The sequence below is a fragment of the Anser anser genome (genome assembly GCF_964211835.1).
Source record: "Anser anser genome assembly, chromosome: 2".
Taxonomy (NCBI): Eukaryota; Metazoa; Chordata; class Aves; order Anseriformes; family Anatidae; genus Anser; species Anser anser.
In genome coordinates this window covers 5733577-5748199 of record NC_139721.1, presented here as the reverse complement: position 1 = coordinate 5748199, position 14623 = coordinate 5733577, and the positions used below count along the sequence as shown (strand labels likewise).

Genomic DNA, 14623 nt, shown 5'->3' with positions numbered 1-14623 from the left:
GAAGGTCTGTTCAAGAGTCATAGAAATAATGTCTTCATGCCAAGAAAAAAGTCAGTTCTGTCAATATATCTGTTCCAAGACACAGCAATCATTATTCCAGAAATGCTTCACTGTGGCATGCCTGTTAGCTCTCTTCTTTTCCTTTTTTTTTTTTTTTTTCTTCTTTTACTTCATTTATATTAAAAAGAATCCATGCATCTTAAATGAATTAGGTAAGTACATTCAAAATGAAATAGATTTACAATCCAAAAGTGATTTATATTTCATTACAGGTTGGAAGTTTGAAGAAATGAATATCATCAGGAACAAAGTATCAAGATCTGTCTCTGTACTATATTTTATTTTTATTTATTTATTTATTTTTTTTGCATATCCTGACACTGTACCTCAAAGACTCCAGGAAATGAGGTCTGAACCTCCGACCACGATGTGTGTATTTTCCAGGTATCCATCCTGACAGGAAAGGCCTTGGTTAATTGAAGAACCCCGGGATGCTGAGGCTAGGAACTGCTGCACTGTGCCTCTGAAGGGGATGATTTCATGGTTATCTACATTGAAACACTGCTGTCCATCCAGCAGGCAACAGGGATGCTTTGTTATGTTAAGGCTTTGTCTGCTAAGACTGAATCTTTTCAGCAGCTCTGAATCATGAGAGTTCTTTGTCTGATACTTGCAGGGTACTGGAAACTCTGAGACCTCTGGTCTGTTCCCCAGGGTAATGCTGCATTCATTTTAGAAGAAGCTGGAATTTATTTCCCACTAATTTTTATCATTACCACCCTCTACACACACAAACACCGGTGTAGGTGTTAGACACTTACAAATTGTGACCTGAATTTGAGGAGTGAAAGGACTGATAAGCATTTGATTCAGCCCTGTGATTGGTAAGGACTTACCTTGATCCTTGTTTTATAACACATCATTGCCAGAATCTTAACATTATGAAGCCAGTGTTTCACCTTCTTTGTGCCCCCTATTCCCTCTCAGACTCCAAAAGTTACTTACCCTGTGAATACAGTATTTTTTTTCTGTTGGTGGTGGTAGGTTTTGTTTGTTTTTGTTTTTAAGTTAGGAAATCCATCAAATAGATTTTGAAATGCTTTAAGAAAAAAGGTGCAGAAGAATTGCTTCTGACAGAACCAGACAAATCAATTAATTGATCTCTGGCAGCCAGGGATAATTTTATTTCCTACTCTATTAAGAAAAATCAGAACCAGTCAGCTAATTTCACTAGAGAAAATATCTGTCACCAGTTATTAAGTGGAACATGATGGAGAGAACTAGGACAGAAAACTTAAAAATGTGAGTTTTTTTGTTTTGGTTTGGTTTGGTTTTCTTTTCCCAGAAGTTGCATAACTTATTACTCAACCTTTACAAGTATGGCATCAAACATCACTGCAAATCCTTTGGTTCGACCAAAGAAAAGGTTCTTTCTTCCCCTACAGCAGTACCTACCACATTTAACATTTGATGTCTATAAATGTTATGTTTATGCTTCAGAAAAAGATAAATTTAATAACTGACCAAAGTGAACTACCTGTAACACATAATTTGCTCATGACAGTTTCTGTTACATATGCCAGACACATAAAGCCATAACAAATATTTACAAAAGCTCCTGGTTCCTCTTGTATCAGAGCGTCTTTTCAATATTAATCACTCGTACAGGTTAAGAAACACTAGATTCAGATCCTAAAACAATGATCCAAATCTCACAAGGTAGAATTCAGTTAGATTAAGGAGTTTCAATTTCCCATGGAAGGAAGAGATGGCAACTGGCTCTGTGTGCTTACACAATGCAAAATAGATTCCAGAGCAATCAAAAATAGAACCAGAACAATTACATAAAGCCTAACATTTTAAAGCACTTTGACTCTGTGGCTTAAGGCCAGCAGACCATGTCCTTAATCAAGTTTGATTATTAACCATCACCGAACAGCTCCTGAAGGGCTGATTTTCCCGGGAATCTTTAACTCAATCTTGATGATTTATTCATGCTATCATTTGCATGGAGTGCTCTTCTCCAATGGGCTTGCTGTTGGCCCAGCCATGCTCTCCGTAAAAGACAAAGAATCACAGAATCATAGAATATACCAAGTTGGAAGGGACCCACAAGGATCATCAAGTCCAGCTCCTGGCTCCACACAGAACCACATAAAAATCAGACCATGTGTCTGAGAGCGTTGTCCTCCATCAGACCATGTGTCTGAGAGCTGCTTGAACTCTGGCAGCTTGGTGCCATGATCTCTGCCCTTGGGAGCCTGTCCCAGTGCCCGACCACCTCTGGGTGCAGACCCTTTCCCTCACACCCAGCCTGACCCTCCCCTGTCCCAGCTCCATGCCGTTCCCTCGGGTCCTGTCGCTGTCCCCAGAGAGCAGAGCTCAGCGCCTGCCCCTCCGCTCCCCTCGTGAAGGAGCTGCAGGCCGCCATGAGGCCTCCCCTCGGCCTGCTCTGCTCTAGGCCAAGTGTTAATAACCCAGTGACTTCAGCCACTCCTGAATGTCTTCCCCTCTAGATCCTTCACCGTCTTGCTTACCCTTCTTTGGACACTCTAGTAGTTTTACCTCTTTCTTGTATTGTGGTGCCCAGAACTGCACACATTATTTGAGGTGAGGCCGCACCAGCTCAGAGCAGAACGGGACAATCCCTTCCCTTGACCGGCTAGCAATGCCGTACCTGATGCACCCCAGGATACAGTTGGCCCTCCTGGCTCCCAGAACATACTTTTGGCTCATATTCGGCTTGCCGTTAACCAGAAACTTCAGATCCCATTCTGCAGGGCTGCTCTCCAGCCTCTTGTCCCCTAGTCTGTATCTAGGATTATCCTGTCCCAGGTGCAGGATCTGGCACTTGCTTGTTAAATTTCACGCTATTGGTGATCACCCAGCCCTCTAGTTTGTCAAGATCTCTCTGCAAGGCCACTCTACCCTCAATAGAGTCAACAGTACCTGCTAATTTATTATCATCTGCAAACTTCCTCAGTATACCTTTTAGTCCTACACCCAAGTATTTTAAGAAAACATTGAAGAGAACTGGCCCTAAAATAGAGCCCTGGGGAATCCAGCCACCAACCTGATGTAACCCTGTTTGCTATAACCCTTTGAGTCCAACACATCAGCCAATTGTTCACCCACTGTATTATGCATTTATCTAGCTGTATGCTGGACATTTTGTCCAGAAGAACACTGTGAGAAACAGTACTGAAAGCTTCAATGAAAAGAAAAAAAAAAAAAAAAGAGCATATTGTGTTTCCACAGAAATTAAGATTCATTTCAGCTCCACAGCTATCCTGATGGACAACCTTTCACAAATCACCTTTCTAGCCTTCAGCGAGACAGGCCGATATTGACTTAATTTGCAAGGCACTCAGAGAAGAAAAACACTAGTTAAGTAGAAAGTTCCCATTATTATTACTTCTACCACCCTCTCATCTGGAGAGACTGTACGTCAATCCAAGATATCCCAGATGTCCACAGTGAATATATACAATGGCAGTAGGGAAAAAATAAAAATTGTGCCCAAGTTAAAATGAAATTTGGCAAACTCATTCACTCCTTTTCTTCATACTCTCATGCTGCAGTGCTATGGGCCACAGAGTAGATGAAGCCAACCAGAGGATATTGATTGGCAAATATGAGATGCAGAAAAGGGTTGTATTGGAAATGTGAAGAGTAAAACTATAGAAGGAAGCAAATAAGCAACGCAGGATACATAGAAAAAAAATACTATAAAAAAATTAATGCAGTATAACCTATAGTAGTGCATAGTACTATATGCAGTACTAACGCAGTGTAACCTATAGTACTATGTTTGGAATAATTAATCAGTAAAGCAGGGTAAGTGCCAGCAGGGAAAAAAAGTAAGGTAATTAGGGACTCATGAGTGTCCCTAATTAGAATATATTATCTGTGTTAGTGCTAGGTACTAGCACCAGAGATTTGATCTGACTGTCAAAGCCAAAGAAAGCATTTTATAGAAATTACTGAATGCCAGAGCAGGCCCATATGAAAAAAAAAAAAAGAAAAAGAAAAAAAAAAGAAAAAAAAAAAGAAAAAAAAAGACATTACTGAAGCCACATATGAGTGCAGATTTTCAGACATGAGGAGGATCAAATACATTACACTGACCACCAGAAGCCAAGTTAAAAATGTATAGCTAGGTTAGTCTTCTAAGGTAATGAGCATGATAGTACACAGGAGTCTTCTTTTATAACTCAGATAAAACAAACACCTCAAGCACAGAGCTTTTTTTTTTTTTTAATATATACTTTTTTTTTCCCCTGTTAAATACGAGTACTTGTTATAGTCAGAATGCTTGAACAGAATGACAGATGCCAGCTGTTAAAATATAGACATGTTTCCTTCATTCACGTTCATGGCATCTTTACCACATAGTTCATCACAGTAAAAACAAATAATGAAAAGCCTATATCCAGATGGAAACAGCTTTAACTAATCCATCACAATACCTGAAACAATTCTGTAGTTTTGTTAGTAGAAATGAAGCTAGACAAATCATCTGTGAACTACCCCTATACAAAACTAAGGCATGAAAGAGAATATCTAGTGTGCTGTATATATCAGTCCTCCTAGATGAAAGAAAATAATATTCAACAAGACCCACTGTTGTCCATTCTTTTTACCCATCTGGGTCTTCTGGTCTCCTTAAAAAGTATTTCAGTACTATATCTTTTCCTCACAGAAAAAGAGCTGTGGGGTCCAACATGCAAGCAGAACAACAACTCATGTTTGGTTAGGCTTCTCCATTTAATAGCCACTGGGTTATTATAAAAGCTATCAGGAAGAGTGGTGCAGAAGAATAGGGGCAAAATTTTGAGTAAACCAGAATTCGTACATGTTCTTCTAACTTAAAGAGATGTGAAAATACAATGTGTCCATTAGAACTAGAACTTTAGACAAATTTGAATACTCATGTTCCTCTCTGAAATGGTGGAATTCATTTAAATTTCAGTAAAAGAATTAAAAGAATATTCGTTGGATTTATTACCCTAAAATGAACATGTTTTCACTATAGTCCAATGCAGCTATCATTTGGCACAAAGACTCAACACCAGTCCAGAAACATTTAAAGCATCTATTGTGCTTATGTCTGAACAGAGCTTAAAATAATTTGGAGCATTACACTATTGTATTACCAAAACAAGTCAGTCACTCTGACTTTATTGTGAAAGTAATGTACATTGACCTTCCTTGACAGCAATGAAAACCTAATGACATCCTTCCCTGCCATGGAGATTGCATGAAATAGAACTACATTTGGCAGAAAACAATCTGTTGTGGATTTGAACTGTTTTCTGTAAACAACTCTTCTGTAATCAGCTGCAAATTAATGGAAACATCAACTCACCCTCTCTGGAAAAGGTCCACATTATGGAATTTGTGTAGCTCCACAGAAAACTCGACCGTTCCCTGGACCTCAGACATGATTTTTTCAGGTCATCACCTAAACAACACATATAAACAGGCATTATAAACATTTGAAGTATTTTGCTTAACAAATCTTCAACCATATTACTACATTTTGTTTGGCACTTGGGGTTCATGCAAAGCTCACTGAAATTGATTGGAATGTTTCCAATGACTTCATTGAGCTCCATCTTCAGGAAGACTTGCTAAAAGCAAGATCAAAGCAGTAATTAAGAGAGGTAAAATGTCTAATTAGGCCTGAGGACAGAATGATAATATTATGGAAAGTACAAGAAGAGGCAAAAAGTAAATAACATATTATGTGCAAGAATCTCAAAGCAAATTTTAATTAACTGTCTTACTACTCTTGTATGGGAAATTGATTTTTTCATCCCATTTTACCAAATGGCAGATATCCAGGGGCAGCACAGCTCATTTCTGTAAAACCACAGGCCAAAAAGACAAAACCCTGAGACAGATGAGAGTAGAATTCAGAATTCTCGTGCTTTTGAACCTTTCTGTGACTTAACTAAAGGCCTGGAAGGGAAGTTTCTGAGGGAATATGAATAATTTAAAGAATAATGAATGGAAGAGATTCTTCTAAGGAAAACGCTGACAATCAAAGGATCTAATAGGCCACAACGCCCAGATCAAGATTTTGAAGCATTACAACCATTTACAGATTATATATTTATATATATATATATATACACACACAGTTCATTGAAACACAGAATAATTCAGGTTGGAAGGGACCTCAGGAGGACATACCTTACTCAAGGAAGCTTTGCAAGAGTAAGTTTCCAAACCATCACTATTTAATATACTAGTGTAAACCCTTGACATTTCCTTAATTGCAGCAGAGCCAAGCAAAGGGTTTTCAGAGCTTTTAGAGAGATTTTACAATTTCCATTTACCCTTTCCTCCTTTTCTCCCTGAAAGTCTTCTTTTGGCAAGCTGCAAGCTGTAAGCTGTCTGGAAATTGTCTATGGCATCATTGACAAGACAGCCATCAGATTTGCTTAATTAGCACAGTTCAGAAGCACCATTTGATAGCTTTTTCACAGCAGCCAAGTGCAATCTCTGAGGATGACCCATGTTATGACTATTAATAATTCCCCTATCAGAGACACTTGGGTCTCTAAGGGGACATTGAGCTCAGATTGCAAATGGGAGAATTTCTCCATACATGCTAACCTGTAATTTCCATGGCACTCAAAGATTTGACCATTGTCTACAATGAAACAGGAATGAGGAGTTTGATGCGTGAAGGTCTGAGATAAGCGTTAAGCTGTAGTTTTCTGATAAGTCTCTGTGCTGAATCCTGACTAGTAATTTTCCAACTGACTGGCTTATTACACTGATTATTTTAAACCATGTTTTCTTTCTGGTTGTCCTTTCAAACACTACCAGTTTCAAAAATAGCTATTCCAGAGTTAAAATGTTGTTGTTTTTACATCCACCCTCCTCAAAATCAAACATTAAAGATGTTGGCTCTCGAATGACATGAATGGGACACAGGATGCATGCAATATTTGTAATATATGTCTATAGCTGCTAAGCTACTCATCTGATATACCTCCAAGGTAAGAAATTCTACAGCTTAGTGCCAGGGTATGATTTTGGAGCAGTGAAGGTAAACTCTTTTAAACTCTTCTAAAAAGTGAAAGTAAAATGCTATCATTTGGCCAAATACATGTAATTTTTAGCCTGCATATTTATTTTTTTTCTATTTAAACAGGCATGAGACTAATCCTTTCTGGCTTTGCCTTTCTGCACAGCCTGAAGGAATTGTACACTGTTTATAGGGCATGTATATCACATATTTGCCTGGTAATGTGTGTGATAGTCTTGTCTGAGCATATAGCATCAAAGCAAGGCAGACTGTGTGGGGGATGAGAAAATCACACAACACCAAGTGATACTCTGACAAGGTATTCTGCCTTGAGAAGAGTGCTAATTGGAAGAATTACCTATGGATAAATCTGCATATTGTGCTCAGACATATCTCCCTAGACCAAAAGCTCAGGATCAAAGGAAACTGTGTGCTTTTGAAGACACCAATTTAAAGAGAAGTGTGAATGGATGGCCAGACAGTTCAGACCAGGACCAATATTTTCAAAGACAGAAAGAATGGCATAAGGCTAAGGTTAGCTAGGATGACTGAAAAATTAAAGATTAAATACACGGAAATACACATGCAGGTCTTCACTATATTTACTTTTTATTTTGCATGCTTTGTACCTTTTCAAAGCAAATATGGAAAAATTATCCCTGGACAAAAAAAAAAAAATAGTTTCTGTAGCTTAATTACCCTTACAAATCACCAGAATGAAAGGGGAAATAGCTGCCACACCATGTTAGACATCCATCCACTCCACAGAAAAAAAAAAAAAAGAGAGGCTCTGAGCATATAAATCTACATCTGAAGGCTAGAGGGACTAGCCAGGCCTGGCACCTCAGGACACATCTGACAATCACTAGAAGTGGTCTCTGGCACACCTGCTCATCGTGACACTTAGCCAGGTTCAAAGAAAAATTGCTCAGAGCCATTGGTAGCATGCTTCAATGAAAAAGCTACAAAATAAGACAAAACAGCTGCTGGAATCCCAGATGGAGAAAACACAAGTGCTTCAAATGATGCACCGAGTTTTCACTGCTGTACCACTTTGCTCTTTAAAAGAAGCTGATCACAGCCCTTCAGAATCCAGGGCATGTGAAAGACCTCTGACTACCCCTTACTCACTGATCTCCATGGGGAATAACCTCGGGCTATAAATAGAGGAGTAGATGGTAAAAATAATACTGAAGTGAAAGCATTGAAAACACAATAGGGACTGTTGCCAGAACCAAAGTATCATCAATTTAATAATAAGCAGTTTAAACCAAAATGCAGAGGTGATTCTTGGTAAGGCTTTAGTACATTGGTTCTTCTAAAATACCAATTTTTTTAAGTTAAACCCTCTGTATTTTCCAGAAGAGGACTGAAGAAGACACAAGTAAGTCCCTATAGGAAGCCAGAAAAAAACTACATGGGAAGTGTTTTGGCCATATGCTTGTGTAAAAGTAGTGCCTATGACCAGTTTTGTCACTTCCAAAGCAATGAATTGCTTTGTAAGGCACTGCCATCATCACTGGTTGTACTGTGCTGTCCTACAGGCGCTGATTTTATCAGTCAGGTCACCACTTTGAAAGTCTGTCCTTCCAACAAGAGCTGGTGTCCTAGCAAAAGACAATCAATTCCATTTATCATTTTACTTGTAGCAAGGAGACACTAACTGAAAATCAGAATCCTTTATATAAATAAAGCCCTATAAAAATCTATATATTTAAAGATTGGCGCATTCTTTTAAAGGAAGACTTGATTTTATACTCTCCATTTCATTGTCTTCTGTAGAGATAACTTCTGGATTGGAGATTTTTCAGCATATGAAACTGGTTAAACTACAATGGCTTTATTTATCTTTATCCTCCATTGCTCTCAGCAATCTTTTTGACTCATAGTGGCTGTGCTAATGACGTTTTAGAGATAGCCAACTGACCGAGCCCTCTGACAGCAGGTGGGTATTGGTTATGTACAATACACACTCAATTGTTACACATCTTGAAGCTAAAAAGGAGTCTGAAAATTACCTGCTGAGGCAGCAATCAGCATCAACCCAACCAAAGGGAGGAGAGAAAGGCAAGACAGGGACAGGGCTGGGTGGAAATAAGGACAGGACACTGCATACTCTGACAGTCTGTGAACTTTCTAGCATTTGTGCAATTACCTCTGAATGAAAAATAAACCAGACATTTATTTACTGCTTTCACAATTCTTGTCCCTCTCTGTCACATAAGCCAGAGGGGAAAAAAAAAAAAAAAAAAAAAAAATGGAAAAAGAAAAAAAAAGAAAACAAAAACAAAAACAGGAAAAAAAAACACACACACGCCAAGGACAAAAGAATAAAACACCATGCGATAAAGGGCAATGACTCATAAACCTAGAAAGATTCATTTAGGAGAATAAAGCCAGCTCTCAGGAAACACAGCACGTACTATCTCCAGGATAGAACCGTTTTCCTTACTGCCTTTAAAGCATAAAGCATCTTTTACTTTATTGTGATTTTTTTCAGAAACTGGTATTTGTTGCTACCTGTGCATTCTCTGTCTGTCTCTCTCTCTTTCACACTTTTTTTTTTTAAAGAGTTCCTTGATCAAATGTTTAGAATATAGTCATAAACCCACAGTAAGATAACATTATTCTCCTCTCCACAAATGCCTTCTGTAAAAATCTAAGTAAGGGACAAAGTAACTCAGGAAAAGGAAGATTATAAACACAATCTCATTACAAGTAAGCTCTGAGACTAAAGCAGCAGGAGAAGTTCACACTAGACCAAGTCTCTTTGTTTCATTTTTGTTTAATTAAATTGCTCCATTGTTCACCTTCATGCAGCTGAAAAGGATCCCAGTTCTTAAGGCAACAATTGCATCTCAGTAGCCTCTTCTGAGCCTACATGAATTGCTTGAGTCAAAGCAGTCACAAGTGTCAGTAAAACCTTTCACTATGGCATTGTCAGCAAGTGTTCTCCAGTTCACAGTACCCATTGCTTTTTTCTGCCAGAACATCAGTGAAATGGCAGAGATGACCTTTAGCAAAACAATGATTTCAAAAGGTAACACCTCATTTTGTTAAAATAAACAGAGCTGGCAATTCTCTTCCAAGATTGTGTGTGATAGCAAGATATCTCCTTTAGACTTTTCAAAAGAACCAATCTAAATACAATATGAAAATATAGCAGGAAATGACAAGGCTTGTTTACCAAAGCTATTAAATAATTACAATACTTCATATTTTAGCCCCGTACATTTTGAGGGGGGGGGAGTAAGAGAGCAGCATGGTGGAGCTTATCTAGCCATAAGTATGAAACCACCATACTTGGTCCAAATCACTGACATAATAGGAACTAGGACCTGATGAGTATTATATTTTTTAGACTAGTTAGGATAAAGGTGGCCTTCTTTTTCATTCAGGATGTTTCTTATTTTCATTAAACAATTTGTTTTGTTTCCCCAACACTACTGAGGCTAAATAATTACTGGAATGTGAAGTTTTTGCTCAACTTTTTATAAAACTTCGTTCCTGGCACATGACTGTCAACCCTGGGACAACCATTGACGGTTATGGTTTTACATCAGAAAAATGATTCAAGCATGAGTTTATGCCCCTCTGACATCTTGAATTACTAAAATTCATTTTACTATAGCACAGTCAACAAGGTAGAATATTTACCCTAGGTAAAGGGAGGCCAATGAAATATGTGAGCCCTCAAGAGATGCCTTTTGCCACAGCTTTAACAGTAACAAAAAAGTGCTGCCTGGTACCCAGTCTCCCACATTCATGCACAAACACTGCAACAGATTGATAAAACATCCACACTGAATGAGATGCAGACGGTGTCTTACTCAATATATGGCCTCACTCAACAATATGTTATTAAGTTGAAAGTGAAGAATATATGCAATAAAATCTGCATAGATGATGCATATACCCAATTTAGAACCCAACCATAATGCTCATTAATTTGTTCTCTAACACACAAAAACCGAAACTTTTGGGTCACTGCCTGTTTGTGATTTTTTTTTCTGTTTATTTTGGTATGTATTATCATTTAGGACTCTGATGTCAAGTCTCCCTCAGAAAACATGTTATTCTCATCCATGAGAAACCTTCTAATGCTCTGTTTAGACATGGAACTATCAGGAATTACTTTGTAAGATTGCCAGTTTTTACAATGATCTAACATTAACTAGAATAGCTTACAGAATGAGATAGTATCACAGCACAAACCAGCAATAATCCCTTGCAGCTATTTTGCCAAGGTTTTTAGTTTTCCAGTCTATTGTAATCCTTTGAATTGTTTTCTTCAATATGTCAGCAAAAGCAGAGATTTGTGTTACAGGTAAAAACAAATGCAAGGCACATGGTGTGTTAACCAAGCAAAGCCATTAAACATATTTTTTTTTTCACCACATAAGCATTTAGTCTGGTTCAAAATGTTAAAGACTAATTTGTTTTTATGTTGCAGAGAGCTAACTTAGTTTGGATGCAAGCCCTGAAAATAATATTCCAATGTTAAAAAAAAATACATATACCAAGTTTGCTGTTTAATATTCTTGGGAAAATCAATATCCACAATTTTGTCAGATGCATTAGACATATGTTCATAAACAGTGCAACATCATGAATCACTTTTGCCGAGGTTCGTTGATTTCTACCACCAAAATGTTATGAGTTAGAGATGCAGAAGACAGATAATAAATGATCCTTAAAAAATGACTCACAACCCAAAGAGTATTCAAAGGGGAGCAAATAAGAAAGGAGCCGTTTTATTTATGTTTGTTTAGTTGCTGTTTTTTCACTTGCAAGCTCTGCTATGTCTTTTGCCAGCTGGAATTCACAGAGTAGCAGTGGTACCTAGTTCATTGGCTCACATTGAAGAGCAGGGTAAGATACTTGTTCAACCCTCAGCAACATAATTAGAGTATTATGAGGAAAAACCAGCTGCATCTCATAGTCAAGAACCTTCACTCTGTATCAATAACCTCAAATATATGGGTCACATAGTCATGGGTATAAACAGGGTGTAGCCCAAGGATCCAAAGAGAGTCACTTAGGAAAACAAGCCAACAACTCACTTCAATTTCTCTTATGTTTTTCCTGTGTGACCAATCCACACTGGAGAATTTCAATCCACATGGGAGAATTTGTACAGGTCAGCAAACCCACGAAGGCTGAAAAGCAATGGTCTAGATTACACCCTTCATAGATTGTTCATTTCAAGGGTGTTTAGATGGAGGAATAAATCTACTAGGGAAAAACAAAAATACCAGTTTGTGCCAGAGGATTTGTGCGGCAGAACTGAACCAGGGCCAGAATAAATGTCAGGTGCCAGTAGGCTGCTCTTATGAGATATAAAGCCTTTGAGCTATTAGACAGGATTAAATGTGAACACAGCTGTGCAAATTTAGGTCAGATCACTCGACAAAAAGAATGAAGATCAACCTCGATTTGTCCTCTGTAAGCACGTGCCTGTCAGGACACCAGATCTGAGTTCAGCTCAGCACAAATCACTATCTGCTTACACAGTTAATAATAACCTGCTGTTGGTATTGTGCACAAAATGAAACAGCAGGGAAAATTCAGGCAACAGAGCAGCGAGAGCAAAACAGAAGGAAAAAGGAGATAATAAAAACTTTCACCTGGACTAGCTTCCCACTGCTGCATAATCCTGTCCTCACCATACCTCTCCTACCTCTTCCTTCCCCACCTTGTATCTCTTCTTTGCGACTTCCAAAAGAAAAAGGGTTTTTAAAGCTTCAGGCACAACTCAGAGCCCTGAATCCAAACTCCTAAGAACATCATCATCATCAATCTTCAGCAGTTACCACCGTTCACCTGAATCTTTTTTCTTTTTCATTTTTTTCCACCCCAGAATTCCTTTTGTGCCTTTTAGAACCATAAAATACAAGAAAAAGCAGTTAGTTATTTGAAGCCTGATTAGGACACTTAGGCACTTACCCATCATTCTCATGCTTGAGTATGGTCCTCTACTTAATAAAAGGGGCTACATTCTTCTCAGTCTGAGTTCTTTTATTGGTTTAAACAGGAAATTAGAACTCTTTCAGACACAGACCATATATTATTCTCCTGTACTTGTGAAACAGCCAAAAAGGATTTATTTATTTTTAAGTTCTACTCAAGTTCATACGTGACTGTTCTCCAAACTGTATGGGCATAGGTCTATACCAAGTCCTTGGGAGTATATCAGGATGTTCGACCTCATTCAAATCTTAGCAACACCTACAGGACAGATCTGTCTGTCTTCTAAAGAGGCCACATCTGGGCAGGACAAACAAGCTGACTGAGATTCTCCTTGGAAAAAAATCCATAATCATGTGCTATAGGGCAGGAAAGGTGATGTAAGGAGCTGGATGAGAAGCATCCTCTTGTTGAGCTATTGAGCCATGTGGCTGCCTGATGCATGAGTCAAGGCGTTATCTTGAGGACAAACTGTTATGTCAATAGAGCTATTTCCAAAGAATCCAAGTATGTAACAGAGCTTCTTGAATGTCACCACAATGCTACTGACAGTCTTGTATGGAAAGGCTAATGAATTATGTGTTCCTTGGCACTGTTCTGACTGCATTTCCATTTCTGGTCATGAAAAAAATTCATGCTACTGTCTAAATGAGCTGTAAACTCAGTTGTCCTTGTCAGATTTTAGGTGCTTATATTGTATTTTACCTTACCAAAATCACTCTAGAGTTTCACTTGGAAAGTTATTGTCCCCTTCATATGTTCTGAGGACATCTAAGTAAGATATAAGAGCAAGTAATTCCTCTGCAGACTGAAAAGGAAAGACTCATTGCAGGAAGGGTGGAGCTGAATAAGACAGCCTGGTCTGCTCCCTGCATAGCAACTAGTCCCACTAAGAAAAGGGGATGAGTGATAGCAGTAGAAGGCTCTCTTCTGAGAGGTACAGAGGCACCCACCTGCTGACCCAATCCGCTCTCGAGAGAAGCCTGCTGCTTACCAGGGACTCTTATCAGGGATGTCACCAAGAAACTGCCAGGCTTTGTGCAGCTTAAGGACTATTATCCACTGCTGCTGTTTCATGTGGGGACCAATGATGCAGCCAGGAGCAGTCTAAGGGGGTTCAAGAAGGATTATACAGAGACCTGAGAGCAGCAGTAAAGACTCAGGAGTGCAGGTATTTTTTTCATCAATCCTCTTGGTCAAAGGGAAGGGAATAAAAAGGGCCAGTCGAAGCTGGAAAGTCAACAAATGGTTACAGGACTGGTGCCACAGAGAGGGGTTCAGCTATTTAGACATCATTCTCACCAACACAGAGGCTGAGCTAATCAATGACTTTTTTGCCTCAGTCTTCACCAGCAACAGCTCTAGCCGCATAGCTCGGGCCCCAGGAGGCAAAGGCTCTCATTTTTAAAATGAGAGAAAAGGAAGGCCAAGGGAACTACAGGCCAGTCAGTCTCACCTCTGTGCCAAGCAAGGTCATGGAGCAGATCATCCTGGGAACTCTGCAAAGGCACATAGAAAGTAAGGACATGGTTAGTGACAGCCAACATGGCTTCACTGAGGGCAGATCAGCCTGATGAACCTGGTGGCCTTCTACAATGGAGTTACAGCATTGTT

General features: G+C 38.9%; 1 protein-coding gene across 12 annotated transcripts in view; it reads right to left on the bottom strand.

Moving 5' to 3' along the window:
* Positions 1 to 14623, bottom strand: part of FAM135B (family with sequence similarity 135 member B) — a 284433-nt gene that overhangs the window by 159689 nt on the left and 110121 nt on the right. For 11 of the 12 annotated variants that reach the window (XR_014580600.1, XR_014580601.1, XM_083826400.1 and 8 more), the window contains one exon: positions 5369 to 5464. Coding sequence is in view for 10 of the 12 variants with exons in the window: in XM_083826400.1 (XP_083682526.1) it covers positions 5369 to 5445 (77 nt within the window). In the remaining 2 variants the exon portion in view is untranslated. Of the gene's footprint in view, positions 1 to 5368; positions 5465 to 14465; positions 14509 to 14623 lie in introns of all 12 variants that reach the window. The other variant, XM_083826398.1, reaches the window with a different exon arrangement.